The 13233-nt window shown below is 57.4% G+C and overlaps 1 protein-coding gene across 7 annotated transcripts in view; it reads right to left on the reverse strand.

The window, feature by feature from the left end:
- The window catches only part of OBSCN (obscurin, cytoskeletal calmodulin and titin-interacting RhoGEF), a 168874-nt gene that overhangs the window by 15542 nt on the left and 140099 nt on the right, over positions 1–13233 (reverse strand). For all 7 annotated transcript variants that reach the window (XM_031655026.1, XM_031655024.1, XM_031655022.1 and 4 more), the window contains 3 exons: positions 12917–13046; positions 10590–10701; positions 844–1020 (listed from right to left, as the gene is read on the reverse strand). In XM_031655026.1, the coding sequence (XP_031510886.1) occupies positions 844–1020; positions 10590–10701; positions 12917–13046 (419 nt within the window). The remainder of the gene's footprint in view (positions 1–843; positions 1021–10589; positions 10702–12916; positions 13047–13233) is intronic.

Consider the following 13233-nt stretch of genomic DNA (forward strand, 5'->3'; position numbering starts at 1 on the left):
ACACCCGTAATCCCAGCACTTTGGGAAGCTGAGGCAGGAGAATGGCTTGAACCCAGGAATTTGAGAGCAGCCTGGGCAACACAGCAAGACCCCATCTCTACCCAAAAATAAAAAAATTAGCTGGGCATGGTGGCATGGGAGCTACTTGGGAGGCTGAGGTGAGAGAATCACTTAAACCCAGGAGGTTGGGGCTGCAGTGAGCTGTGGTCGCACCCCTGCACACTGCAATCCAGCCTAGGTGACAGAGCAAGACCCCGTCCCAAAGACAAAAAAAGAAGAAGCCATTAAAGTGCTTCAAAACAGGAGACCCCCAACACCTGGGGGAAGGGGCTTGAGTGACCCATAGAGCTGGCTCTTGTAGCAGCCAGTCTGATCTGGTCGGTCTGGGGTACTGGCTGCTTCTGCCCCTCCCTCCTCCACCTCCTCCTTTCCTGTCTTCTGCTCCCTCCATCCCCCTCCTCCTCTCCCTCTTACTTCTCCCCTGTCTCCTCCTCCCCTTTCTCACCCCCTGCTCCCCCTCCTCCCTGTCTACTGAGGAGCACAGGGCACCTGAATTTGCCATCACAGGCCAACCATGGGAAGCCTCTGGCTCCTGGAACAGATTCAGAGCAGGAGGAACCTTCCAGAACCCATTCTGTGCCAAGATTCTGACAGGGAAACTGAGGCCAAGCAAGAGGTAGGCTTGGCCCAGGACCCCCAGTGCATGGAGCCACTGGGATTCCAAATCGGAGTCACTGGGGCCTGGCCAGTTCATGCCCATGTGATGGGTACCCTTCACGTTGCACAGCCAGGTTGGGGTCAATCCCTGGGGGTCTTTGTTGTCAGCATGCGCCTGGGCCTCACCGGGTGCCTCCGAAGATCCGGTGACTGGAGGTTGGGAGCCGGTCTCCTGGAGTGCAGGTGCCCCCCCGGGGCAGGGACTGGGGCCAGTGAGGTCCCCTGTGAAGGGGCCTGGCACCCTGGGGCCCAGCAGTCTCTCCAGGACGGGTGTGATCTTGTCCACTCGCTCCAGGGTGGTGTCTGTAGAAGAGGCAGATGAGTGAAGAGCAGGTGAGACCCGGGGGTCTGGGATAGCTGCAGCCTCCAGAGGGGTCTCCAGGAACCCCGTCCCCCTCCTCAGAAACTGCCCAGGTGGTCCAACACTGGGCTCCTCCCCACCCACTCCCCTCTCAGGAGGCTGCCTGGAGGTGGAGGCCTGGGACACAGAGAGGAAAAAACCACAGACCCATGCTGCAGGCAGGCACTTCCTCCTCCTAGACTCCCTGCGAGCTCAGGCCCATCCTCCCCGGGAACCTTCAGGAGAGTGTCACCACCTCCAGGGAGCAGCCGGGCTTGGATACCTGCCCCAGGCCCTGGCTCTGCCACTGATCACAACCCCCTACCAGGGCTGGCCTCTCCTCAAACCTGGGCACAGCCTGGTGCCAAGGCGAGAACCAGAGGAAGCTTGGGTTCAGCGGGTGTCCAGGCAGCCATGACCGTGGACCCCTCCCTGGGGATGGGCCCTCCCTCCCAGGGCAGCCCCTGCCTGAACTCGCCTGCCAGGGGCTTTCTCTTCTCCACCTGTGACCCAAATCTGCTCTCCCTTCTGCCTGCAACCCCAGCCCGGACCGCCCCACCTGGCCCCTTGCTAGCTGCAAGAGACTCCTCTAGAGCCCTGCTGGGCATGGTCCCCACTGGCAGCTCCCCCTCAGCAGCCTCCCCGTCCACCTGGCCATCAGCCAGGCACCTCGCACACGGGTCCAGCAGGTCACCTGCCCCAAGCCTCCCGCCTTGTTTGTGTCTTCAAGCCCTTGCTGAGGGCCCTTGCCGCATCCCCAGTCGCCAGCCTGGAGAGGAGACCTGGGCTGCTCTCTACATTGCCAGGGTACCCTCCTCTCTACCCGCCTCACTCCAACGCAGTCAGCAGGACCCCTGGGCCAGCCTCGGAGCTGGAGGGCTTGGGGTTGTCCTCTAATGGTGCTGGGATCGTCCGGCCAGAGACAATGAAGTTGACCTCTGATGCTGAGATCCCATGGGGTCACCACATCCCCACGTCTGCCATGACAACAGTCCCAGCTGCCCAGGGCTGGGGAAGGCCTGCCTGGTACCCAGCATGCTAGGAAGGAGCATGATTGGCTGTTCTGGCCATGCCGTGTGCCCCTGTGAGTGGCCTCTCCATGATGGGAACCAGCTGTCGCAGGTCCACTCAGGGACCCCAGGGTGGGCCGGGACTCCACAGGCAGTGGCCAGCCAGGGGACCTCACAGTAAAAGGCAGATGAGGGTATGGGCTCCCCTGAGGGCTGCAGGTGGAGGGGACCCAGGGCTGCCCAGTGGAGAGGCAAGGAGAGTCAGAGAGGTGTGCAGGAAGCTACTTTATTCTTGTTGAGAGACAGGCTGCTGCCCACACACAGACCCCATGTCCACCCTGTAGAGAAGGCCAGGAGGGCCTGCAGAGCTGGGAAGCACCCACCCAAGGGTCTCAGTCACCAAGACTGCAGAAGAGGCAAGGCCATGCCAGGCCTGGCAGCTGTGACCAGGAGGGATGGACCTGGCCCACATGGGAACAGGACAAATGCCCAAGGCTACATCCTTCGTCCACAGTCCCAAGGCTCCTGCCAGGCTGAGAGGAAATAGCCCAGAGCTGAGGTCTTTGAGCCAGTCATTCTGACGTTACAAGCGCCACCCAGTCCTCCTGGCTGAAGTTGAGTGAGGTAAGAAGGGCCCAGGACCAGGGACAGAGAGGCCCTCAGGAGGCTCCTAGGGGCTGCTGCTGAGGCTGGGCAGCGTCCTAGGCCTCAAGGGCACGCCCCTCTCCCTGCTGCCCCAAGCCACCACAGCAGCAGCATCAGGGCTGTGCCCCCTCATCCCCATCCTTGTCTGGGCAGATGTGAAGGGTGACCGTCTCCCCCACTGTCCCAAAGTTGATGGTCTGGGTGGAAAGTTCTGTGGTGAAGCTGCTCTGACCACTGTCCACAGAACGCCGGATGCGAGTGCAGAAAGACTGCGTCCAGGGAGCACTGCCCACAGGCCGAGCCGGGGCCTCCCGCAAGAGGAAGGAGGTGGCCTCAAGGCTACGGACCTGGGGTCCTGGTGGTGATGCCCCACGGAGCTCAGGCCTAAAGAGGCCGAGAGGGCCTCGGGGACCCAGTGCATGCCCCACACTGAGCAGCACAGGCTGCCCCACCGTGGGCTCCCCGATCTCTCTCTGGATCACTGAGACCTCGCAGGGAGGGTCATCAGGGGTGCCGGGCCCAGGACCACCACAGCGGAAGGTCTCCCCTTCCCCAGGCACGTAATCTTCCAGGTCAGCCAGTGTCAGCACGCGGCCGTTGTGCGTGAGGATCTTGGGGTCACGATCCCCAAGGCTGTGTGTGTCCTGGGACTCCTCCGTCACAAAGGCATCTCCGTCTTCCTCCTCTTCCTCTCCCGCCTCCTCCATGGTGCACTCCTCCTCCAGGGTGACGCCGGTCTCCTCCAACTCCAGGCTGCCCACGTCAGAAGCAGCCCAGTCCACACTGCCTCTGGCATCCACGTGGAAGACGAGGGGCTCTCTGATGCTGACCATGGCTGTGCCCTGGGCCCAGGCCTCCTGGGCCAGCAGCTTGTTGTTGGAGTTGTTGGAATTGGGGTCCCCTCCGGGGGTGGCACCGGGCAGCGTGAAGAGATGCCCTGATGAGCTCCTGGGCACGTCTCTGGTGGGAGACACACCCTGCGGGCCCATCTTCTTCACCTGGACTTCAATGGTCTCCTCCACCTCCACCCACTTGGGCTGGGACCCCGAGAGTCTGGGCAGAGCTGGAGAGTGGGCCTCGGCCTCTGTCACGTACAGTGTGGGCACCACGGGCTTCCGGCCTGGCTCTGCCTCAGGCCTGCGGGGCTGGCCAGCCCCTGGCAGGTACAGCAGGTCAGGGGCCAGTAGGCCCGGCCTCAGCGGGCTGGCAGAGCAGCGGGAAGGTGAGCGGGAGGGGGACTTGCTGGGGGACCGTCGTTGGCCACGTGGGCTCTTCACCACAGTGGTGATGGTCTCTTCTCTGGGGGAGGGAGGAGAGGGCCCGAGAAAAGATGGGCACAGTGCCCAGGATTGCCAGGGCAGCGTAAGAGCTCAGGTTATTGTACCAGCAAGCGAGCGGTGAGAGTGCACAAAGAACTCTTACACATGCATGTGAGCCCAACCTGCAGAGTCCCCCACCCCCTGCCATAGAACCAAAGAAACAAAGCACAAGGTCCCATGTGGCCAACCTCAGTCTCTGGTGTGCAGATCTGAAAACAAGAGGTGAGGTATATGGGGAGGCCCGTGCTGCACTGCAAAGGCAAGTGCCTCCAAAAACTGGGTCACATCCTAAGTGCAGTGGCCCCAGTGACAGTCTCCCCTCCAGGTCCATGCCACCAGCAGGCTTTGTGCTTTGTATCATGGGGGACGGTGAGTGGCCAACTCTAAGAGGGCAGGGCCTGCACACCCCGAAAATCCTCAGCCAGGGATGGGCTGGACAGCTCATGCCGCGGGGGCGGGGTGGGGGTTGAGCTCAGACCTTTTCTCCTAGCCTTTGGGTCTGAGAGTGTGAGGCCTGGAAAGGCTTTAGGCAGGCCAAGGAAGAAACCTGGCTGGATACCTGGCCCCAGACTTGGCTTGGCCGTGATGAGCCGTGTGATGTCAGACAAGCCCCTCCTCCTGCCTGGTTCCATCTCCCAAAATGGGACTGGGGAGGAGTGATGGAGGCAGAATGCAAGGTCGGCTATATGTGGCTGTGCATGGAGCACTTTGCAAGTTCTCTTGTCTGACTCTGTAGTAACCTGGGAGAGGGTCTGATCCCACTTCATAGGGGACAGAGAGGCTCAAAGAGGCTCAAAATCTGCCTGGGGCCAAGAGGGAGAAGTGCAGCAGTCAGCCCAGGTCCTCCTCTGGTGCCCGGTGTCCCTGACCTTGCTGAGCACTGAGAGCAAACTGAGTAACAGGTAGGGAAGCAGAACGTGCTGAGTAACACACAACACATACCAGTTCCCTGCCTATTACTCATTTTGCCCTCAGCCCTGCACTTCCCTCAGGCTCAGGGCAAGGAATGTGGCACGTATGAGGTGACAAAGTTGTCACCACGTGAGCTACTGCCAGCTGTCTTCTTTGTCCAAGGTACTGCCTCTCTCTCGTTTAGCTTTGCTTTTGTCTAATTCAGGGCTCCATCTGGAAGCAGTTGCTCCCAGGGATGAGCCCAGAGATGTGTGACCACCCCTTGGGGTGCACAGCAATGACAGGTCCTGCCTCCTCCAGCCCTCAGCTATTAAAGAGGGAGTGATGTATTCCACTTAACTGATGAGGAAGCTGAGGCTCAGAGATGTGGCCCACTCATGCCCATAGGCTGCTTTCCTGCCTCACACACAGGCTCTAGGGCAGTACACTTGTTGCTGAGAGCCTGGACCGGGCCCCATCTGCTCACCTCACGTTGCCCGATCTGCTGATGCAGGGTGGTAAGTTGAGTGCAGCCCAACAGGTGGATGGGGATGGGGACTCCTAAATATCCCCCCAAATGCCGGACTCACTGCTACCCGCACAAGGACACATGGGCATCCTGTACTGATACTGCAAGCACAGCACATGGGGTCTGCCTCCAAGCCCTGTTTCCTTCTCGGGTCTACTGCCTCCCTGGTGCCTCTACCTGTGTGGTCCACCCTTGGGTTCAGCGCTATGCCTATGCAGTTGGCTCCCTCCATTCCTCAAGTTGAGTGGGTAAATTTTTCTTTGCAGGGTGAGGGTTCCCACCTTCCTAAGTCTGGAACAGACTGGACTTGTATGCTTGTAAATCACCTGGTCCTCCCTTCCCTAGGCATGAGTCGCCTCTGAAGCTTTGCCAGTGGGGCATTCTGGCTCCATCTCTGCTCCTCCATTTTCTTATCCATAAAATGTAGATAATAATAGTGCTCCCAAAGGGACAAAATGTAGAACTAATCTATGTGAGGCTCTGGCACCGTTGCATACCTCCAGGAGTGGGGTGCTCACGAGCATCCAGGCAGTCCCATCTATTGTGGGGTGGCATCATAGAAGCAACTTGCTTTAGGGAAGGAGGGAGAAAGCCAAAGAAGGGTTAACCCAGGATCTCAACAAATGTCTGGCAATGGGATTTTCCTATAATAGGGCCAACTGAAGGCCCCTTTTGGAGGTTGTAGGCCCCTTGAGAACTAAGAGTTTTCCCGTGCTGGAGCTTCTCAGCCATCTGGCCTTAGGAAACCATAGTCTTTCCTGCCTCCTGGCTTTTGCAAGCTCTTCCATCACTCCCACCTGCACACACCTTCTATTGGAAGTCCTCTCAGATTATTCAGGTCAAAACCAACCCTACATTTATGGGTTCACCCAGTTCTGGTCCTCTTGTGTTACTTCATCAGCAGTAGCATGTGTGATTTTGCTAAATCCTTGAGGCACTGAAGGATGAAGAAAGGGACGGTGGGCATGGCACTGGGGAAGTGGGATCTCCGCTGGCTTCCAATCATTAGTCACCCAGAGCTAACCTCCTCTCTTCCCTGAACTTCAGTTTCCCCATCTTCCAAATGTGAAAATCAGGCTTGGGGACCTCTAAGGGCCCTAAGGCTGTGCTGTCCACTATGAGTGTACTATGCAAATTAAATTCAAATGAACAAAAATTAAATTTAAAATTTGTCCTTCAGTCACACTAGACACATTCCAGATGCTTCAAAAGACACATGTAGCTAGTGGCTACTGTAGTGGACAGGGGAGATATAGAACATTTCTTTTTATTTTTTTTCGAGACAGAGCTTGCTCTATTACCCAGGCTGGAGTGCCGTGGCATGATCTTGGCTCACTGCAACTTCTGCCTCCCGGGTTCAAGCAATTCTCCTGCCTCAGCCTCCCGAGTAGCTGGGATTACAAGGGCCCACCACCACACCCGGCTAATTTTTGTATTTTTAGTAGAGACAGGGTTTCACCATGTTGGCCAGGCTGGTCTCGAACTCTTGACCTCCTTGGCTTCCTAAAGTGCTGGGATTACAGGCGTGCACCACTGTGCCCAGCCAATATAGAACATTTCTATCATCACAGAAAGTTCTGTTGGACAACACTGTCGTAAATCCCAGGGTGCTGAGGATTAGAATTCTGTCTCTGGCCCACTGAGGAAAGCAGCTGTCAGGCCTAGCACCTGATGAATCCCTGGATGAACCATTGTGAAGTGTGTGGAATAAGTCTACTCTGCTGAAATAGTGGGACCATGGAGTGTACTGAGGCCCTGGAAGAGAGAGCTGTGAAGTGTGGAGGTAATCGAGGCCCCAGGGGAAGGTGCCTATGCAAGGTAACTGCAAGTACCTGTAAGGTAAGGTGCTGGCAGTCAGAGGGTGAATGTTACGTGAGCAGACAGGCGGCAAGCAGGTGGCTAGGCCACACGGGCATGATCCAGGCAGGTCAGTGGCATGCAGGAGGCACTGCAGTCAGAAGGAAGGTTAGGAACACGCCTGCACTTACATGATGACGGTTTTCTTGGGGACTTTAGTCTCTTGCTCAGTGACTACAAAGAAAACAGTCGGAATAGCGAGGGTTACAGACCAGCCAGTGCTGGGGGCTGAGCTATCTGAGTGGCACAGCATTATAGTCGCCTGCTAAGCTGCCCCTGGGCAGGCTGTCTACTCAGAGCCCCAGTTCTCTGGTCTCTGACATGGAGGTGACGATGCCTGTCCTGAGTGGCTGTGGAATGAGGGCTGAGGACAATGTGTTCCCTCGTGAAGGCAGGACCCACTGTCCCTCTCGAGGGTCTTGCAGGGTCTCGAGGGTCTCGAGGGTCTGGGGGGAGAATGAAGACCCTACCTACACTCCCAGCACAGAAATCCCAGCTTCTCCTTCAACCCATGTGCCAAGGGAGCCCTGTGAATTTGTCAGACCTACAATCCCACTTCTCAGACACAGAAACCAAGTCCTAGAAGGGAATACATGGCCTGTGGCTGCATAGGGAGCCAGCAGCTACACTGAGGCTGAGGCAGTTGGGGCCTCTGTTACAAAAAATCCTCAGGAGAGAGGGACTCTGGAGTCCTGAAAGTGGCACACCTGAGCTTTGTGGCACAAAGCCACAGAAGTCCTGCCAAGAACAGCCCCAGGGGATGCCTGGGCAGGGTGCTGAGCTCCGAGTGAGCGTCAGCCCAAATCTCCCTATAGGAGCATCCTCAGTTCACACACTCCATGGTCTCTCTTGGTTTTCCTAGCTGCCTCCCTCCCCAGAGCCAGCAGGATGGGGCCTGTGGTTCCAGCTATGGGATGGGACACATCTGGGATCAGGCAGCTCCTCCTTCCAGTTCACCTCAAGGACTCCTCCTCTGCAGCTCCCAGGCAGAATCATCAGGGCACAAAGATGGCCCCCTCCCAGCCCTAGCCAGCTGGCCAGTGGACAGTCCACAGGCCACCAGCACCTTCACATCTCAGTGACCCTTCCCAGCACCCTGAGGGAAAAAAACAAGCAGGAGGCCCAGAAAAGTCAAGTAACGTGGCCTGGGGCACACGGCCTCACGGCTCTGGGTCGGGGGTGGGACACCGTCTGCTTTGCTAGATTGCCATGTGGAGAAAGGCTTTACGCCTGTCTCAGATGAGAACCACATGAATTTCAGGGACTACCTGCATCTATATGTACACTTGCAAGCCACACGTACTGTGCATTTCTGGGCACACACGTGCAAATGTGTGTACGTGCATGCATATGTGTGTGCATGCACATGTATACATATGTGTAAGTGTGTATTTCACAGGCTCCCCCTGGAGAGAGGAGTGCCCATGGGAGGAGAGAATGAGATCCAACCAAAAGGCTCTGTGTGTTTAGACTAAGCTGACCCCAGAGAAAGCCAATGTGTCCACCACCTGCAGGCCAGTGATGGGAACTACAGAGTGATGGGAAAATCCAGGGCCTCCCCACTCATCCTCCCTGTACTTGGGGCTGACAGCCAGGCACCTCTGGGCCCATACACTCTCTGGCACCTTCATTCATGTACCTAAACTGCCACCTGATCAGCTGTGGGCCAGAGTGAGTATTTGCGACCATGGGAGGAGTGCAGCCGTGCGCAGCGTGATCCACAAGCAAGGGGGCAGCGCCCACCCCGCAGAGGCCTGCCAGGGCCTGTTCGGGCTGCAGAGCTGCTGGGTTAAAGATGAAGCAGCAGGATAGGAGTTAGAAGCGGGGAGGTGTTGGCTCCAGCTTCAGGGTCTTCAAGGACCTGCGTTCTCACCTCGCCGAAGTGCCAACACCCTGTCCAGCACTGGTGGCCTCTCTCCCCTGCCACCCCCTCCTCCAGACCCAGAGAGAGATTTGTTGTGACAGCCAAGTGAACGACTGTGGAGGACACTCCTGTCACCAGCAAGAGGCAGCCCTGGGTGTCCCAGTGTCCCAGTTGGGCACCTCCCTGGCCGTGAGACACAAGACTCATGGGAGGCTGAGGTGCTGGCAGCTCCAGAAGCAGTTGTGTGTGGTGCTGTGGCCACCAGTTGTGGGGCTGACGGAGGTCACAGGGCCCCCAGAGACACGTCAGACATGGGGCACTCGCAGTCAGGGGTTGGCCAGTGCCTGTGGCACTGTGTAGGCTGAGGAACAAGGACATTTGCCCAGCAAGGGAGGGGTCTCCCTGAGGGTCATGGAGGGCAATCAAAGATGGCCCAGCTCTGTGGGGTCCAGATGGGCAACTGGCTTTCAGACACTGGGCACTGGGAGAGACAGTTGAGGTGGGGTTGCAGGAGCCAATGTTTAAGACTTGGAGGACACGTATTCCAACCCATAGTGAGAGTTGCAGCTCCGCCAGGTGTTGAACCAGCCTCCACTTGCATGTCCCCAGTGATGGGAGGCTCAAAACCTGTCCAGACGGGCAGCCCAACTGGGAGCCCAAGACGGATGCCCGATGACCCCCTTCCCATCCTGGCTGCCCTGCCCTGAGTAAAGCATCCGGGAGCCTGGAGGAATGAGGTGATGTGTCCCACCTCTCCCCCGGCCCATCACCTTCCACCCCTAGTGAGGTCATTCTGCAGCCCAAGGCCCTCCCAGGAACCCAGGAGCAGTCCCAGACCAGGCCAGGTCTCTCCACAACCAGCCCTACCCTCAATGGAGGGGTCAGGCCCCTGACACTTGCCCCTTCTCCTGGGAGCCAAGCTGGGGCCCAGTGGCCTGGCCCTCTGCAGAGACGTCCTTCCTACTGTTCCTGCCGCAACCTCCCCACTGCCTCCTGCCCACTGCCTCCTGTCCACCACCGGCGAGCTGCCCTGGGTGTAGGCCTGGCCTCTGTGCACAGGCTTTCCCTCTCTGGACCGCAGCAGGGCTTTGGGAACCCCGCTCACCCAGAGTGACCTCTTCAGCCTCCACTCAGGCTCTGGGCTCAGGGCCCACACTCCACCAGCCCACACAGGTGCTGCCTCCAGCCAGGGGCTGGGACTTGTGTGTGGCCCGCAGCAGCCTCCTCATCTCTCATCTGTGGCTCTCCCTGCCCCACGATGCCAGCCCAGCCCTCCTCCAGTGTCCTCCAGGCAGCAGACCCTGACTGGGAAAGGTGAGAGTCATGTCCCCCCGGGCATGGCCAGGCCTGTGAGGGTCCAGCGTGGGTCTGAGCCGTGGGGAGCTGCCTTGGTGGCAAGGACAGGGGTGGGACTTACCTTCCACTGCCCCCGCGAGCTGCTCCCTGTGGCACTGCTCCCGGGCCTGCAGCGTGGGGCTCTGAATGTGCAGCTCTGCACTAGCTCGTGTGGAGCCCAGCCGGTTCACCAGCTGCAAGGACAGCAGGGCTGGCTCAGAGCCCAAGGCTTCTCACGGGCAGGGCCTTCTCCCTGTGGCCATGTTGGCAGCATGGGCAGCCTCCATCCTGGTGTGTCCCCCACAAAGGGAAGGGCCCCAGCCCAGCCACAGCATCCCTGGGGGACCCACATGGCCCTAGGGTCCCCTGCAGTGATGAGGATGCTCTCCATCTGCCCTGTCCACGTGCAGCTCTGAGCATGGGACATGGGGCCAGAGCAGCCAGGGAACCGAATCTTTAACTGAACTTAACTTCGTTTTATGTATGTTTTAAAGCTGGGTCTCGCTCTGTGACCCAGGCTGGAGTGCAATGGCACGATCTCAGCTCACTGCAGCCTTCAACTCCTGGGCTCAAGGGATCCTGCCACCTCAACCTTCCGACTAGCTGGGACTAAAAGTGTGCACCATTGTGCCTGAGTAATTTTTTAGTTTTTTTTTTTTTTTTTTTTGCCTACGCATTTTCTTTATTTATTTTTATTATACTTTAAGTTCTAGGGTACATGTGCACAACATGCAGGTTTGTTACATATGTATATATGTGCCATGTTGGTGTGCTGCACCCATTAACTCGTCATTTACATTAGGTATATCTCCTAATGCTATCCCTCCCCCCTCCCCCCTCCCCACAATAGGACCCGGTGTGTGATGTTCCCCTTCCTGTGTTCAAGTGATCTCATTGTTCATTTCCCACCTATGAGTGAGAACATGCGGTGTTTGGTTTTCTGTTCTTGCGATAGTTTGCTGAGAATGATGGTTTCCAGCTGCATCAATGTCCCTACAAAGGGCACGAACTCATCCTTTTTTATGGCTGCATAGTATTCCATGGTGTATATGTGCCATATTTTCTTAATCCAGTCTGTCACTGATGGACTTTTGGGTTGATTCCAACTCTTTGCTATTGTGAATAGTTCCGCAATAAACATACGTGTGCATGTGTCTTTATAGCAGCATGACTTATAATCCTTTGGGTATATCCCCAGTAATGGGATGGCTGGGTCAAATGTTATTTCTAGTTCTAGATCCTTGAGGAATCACCACACTGTTTTCCACAATGGTTGAACTAGTTTACAGTCCCACCAACAGTGTAAAAGTGTTCCTATTTCTCCACATCCTCTCCAGCACCTGTTGTTTCCTGATTTTTTAATGATTGCCATTCTAACTGGTGTGAGATGACACACCAGTCAGACAAACATAAACCCTGTTTAAGAGACAGGGTTTCAACATGTTGCCCAGGCTGGTCTCAAACTCATGAGCTCAAGGGATTTTCCTGCCTTGGCTTGCCAAATTGTTGAGATTACTGGCGTAAGCCACAGCACCTAGCTTTGGATTTAACTTTAGTTGATTTAAATTTAAATTTAAATCCCCATGCATGGCTAGTGATGGTATTAGTGCAAATGAAGAGCTCACTTGGGTCTCTGGTTTCCCCAGCCAGAGTGGTGTGGGGCAGGCTCCCCACAGGCTCACAGCAGCAGCTACATGGTGGGGGTGGTGGCCAGACAAGTGCCCCTGGAGGAGCTGGACAGAGGCCAGCGCCTGGGGTCTGGGGCACCTACAGTTGGCACACAGCCACCATGACCACCACAACCACTGCAGGCTTTGAAGGGCCGGAGGACTGGGACTGGGCCCCACCCTGGGGAGCCCCTGCCCCGGCCCTGCAGACACAGTGGCTTGAGCAGAAGGCAGCTCTGTCCACCTGTAGGCTGGACATCTCCACAGGTAAAAGGTACCTGAGCAGGGCCAGGCTACACTGGATGACTGACACTCCATTTGACATGAATGACAAAATTCATGAGGCCATGCCGGGCCCCCCAAAGGCAAAAACCAAGTGGCATCCTCGAAATGGTCAGGGAAGCCAAGGAAGGCATCCAGATTGACATGGGAGCCAAGGAGAGGCTTCGGGGCAGAGGAAGAATAAGGCCAGGGCATGGGGCAGTGGTGTGGCCAGGGATGACAGTGACAGTGGCATGGTGGCCCTCGCCTGTGATGGGGGGGTGAGAGTGGCACGGTGGCCTCTGGCCTGTCATCAAGGAAGGGTGTAGCAGTGGGTATGGTGCCCCCTGGCCTCTGCCAAGAGCCCTCCACCTTGAGGATAGGGCCTGGGGTCTTAAGCCCCTCCACAATCAGACCCCAGAGGATGGCCGGCATGGATGGCCTGGGCCCCGAGGCAGGTCCCCACTCCTGCACCTCTCACCTCACACTCGTAGAGCCCCAGGTCCTCCTTGCCAGCCGCCCGGATTACCAGCACTAGCAGGCCGCTGCGAGGCTCACTCAGTGTCTGGAACTTGCTGCCAGGGGTCAGCAGGGCCCCGTCCTTATACCACCTGGAATCCACCCGGAGGGCACGTGAGGCAGGCAGGACTCAGGCCATGCTCTACCCCGCCAGCGACATCCTCCTATGTCCTGTCTCAGGGTCAAACCCGGCTGTGCTACCTGTGCTCACGACCCAGCTGTCCTGCCTTCAGACCCCAGGGGTCCTCAGAGAGCCCACCCTTCCAGAAGCCAAGACAC

The sequence above is a fragment of the Papio anubis genome, chromosome 1, assembly GCF_008728515.1.
Source record: "Papio anubis isolate 15944 chromosome 1, Panubis1.0, whole genome shotgun sequence".
Taxonomy (NCBI): domain Eukaryota; kingdom Metazoa; phylum Chordata; class Mammalia; order Primates; family Cercopithecidae; genus Papio; species Papio anubis.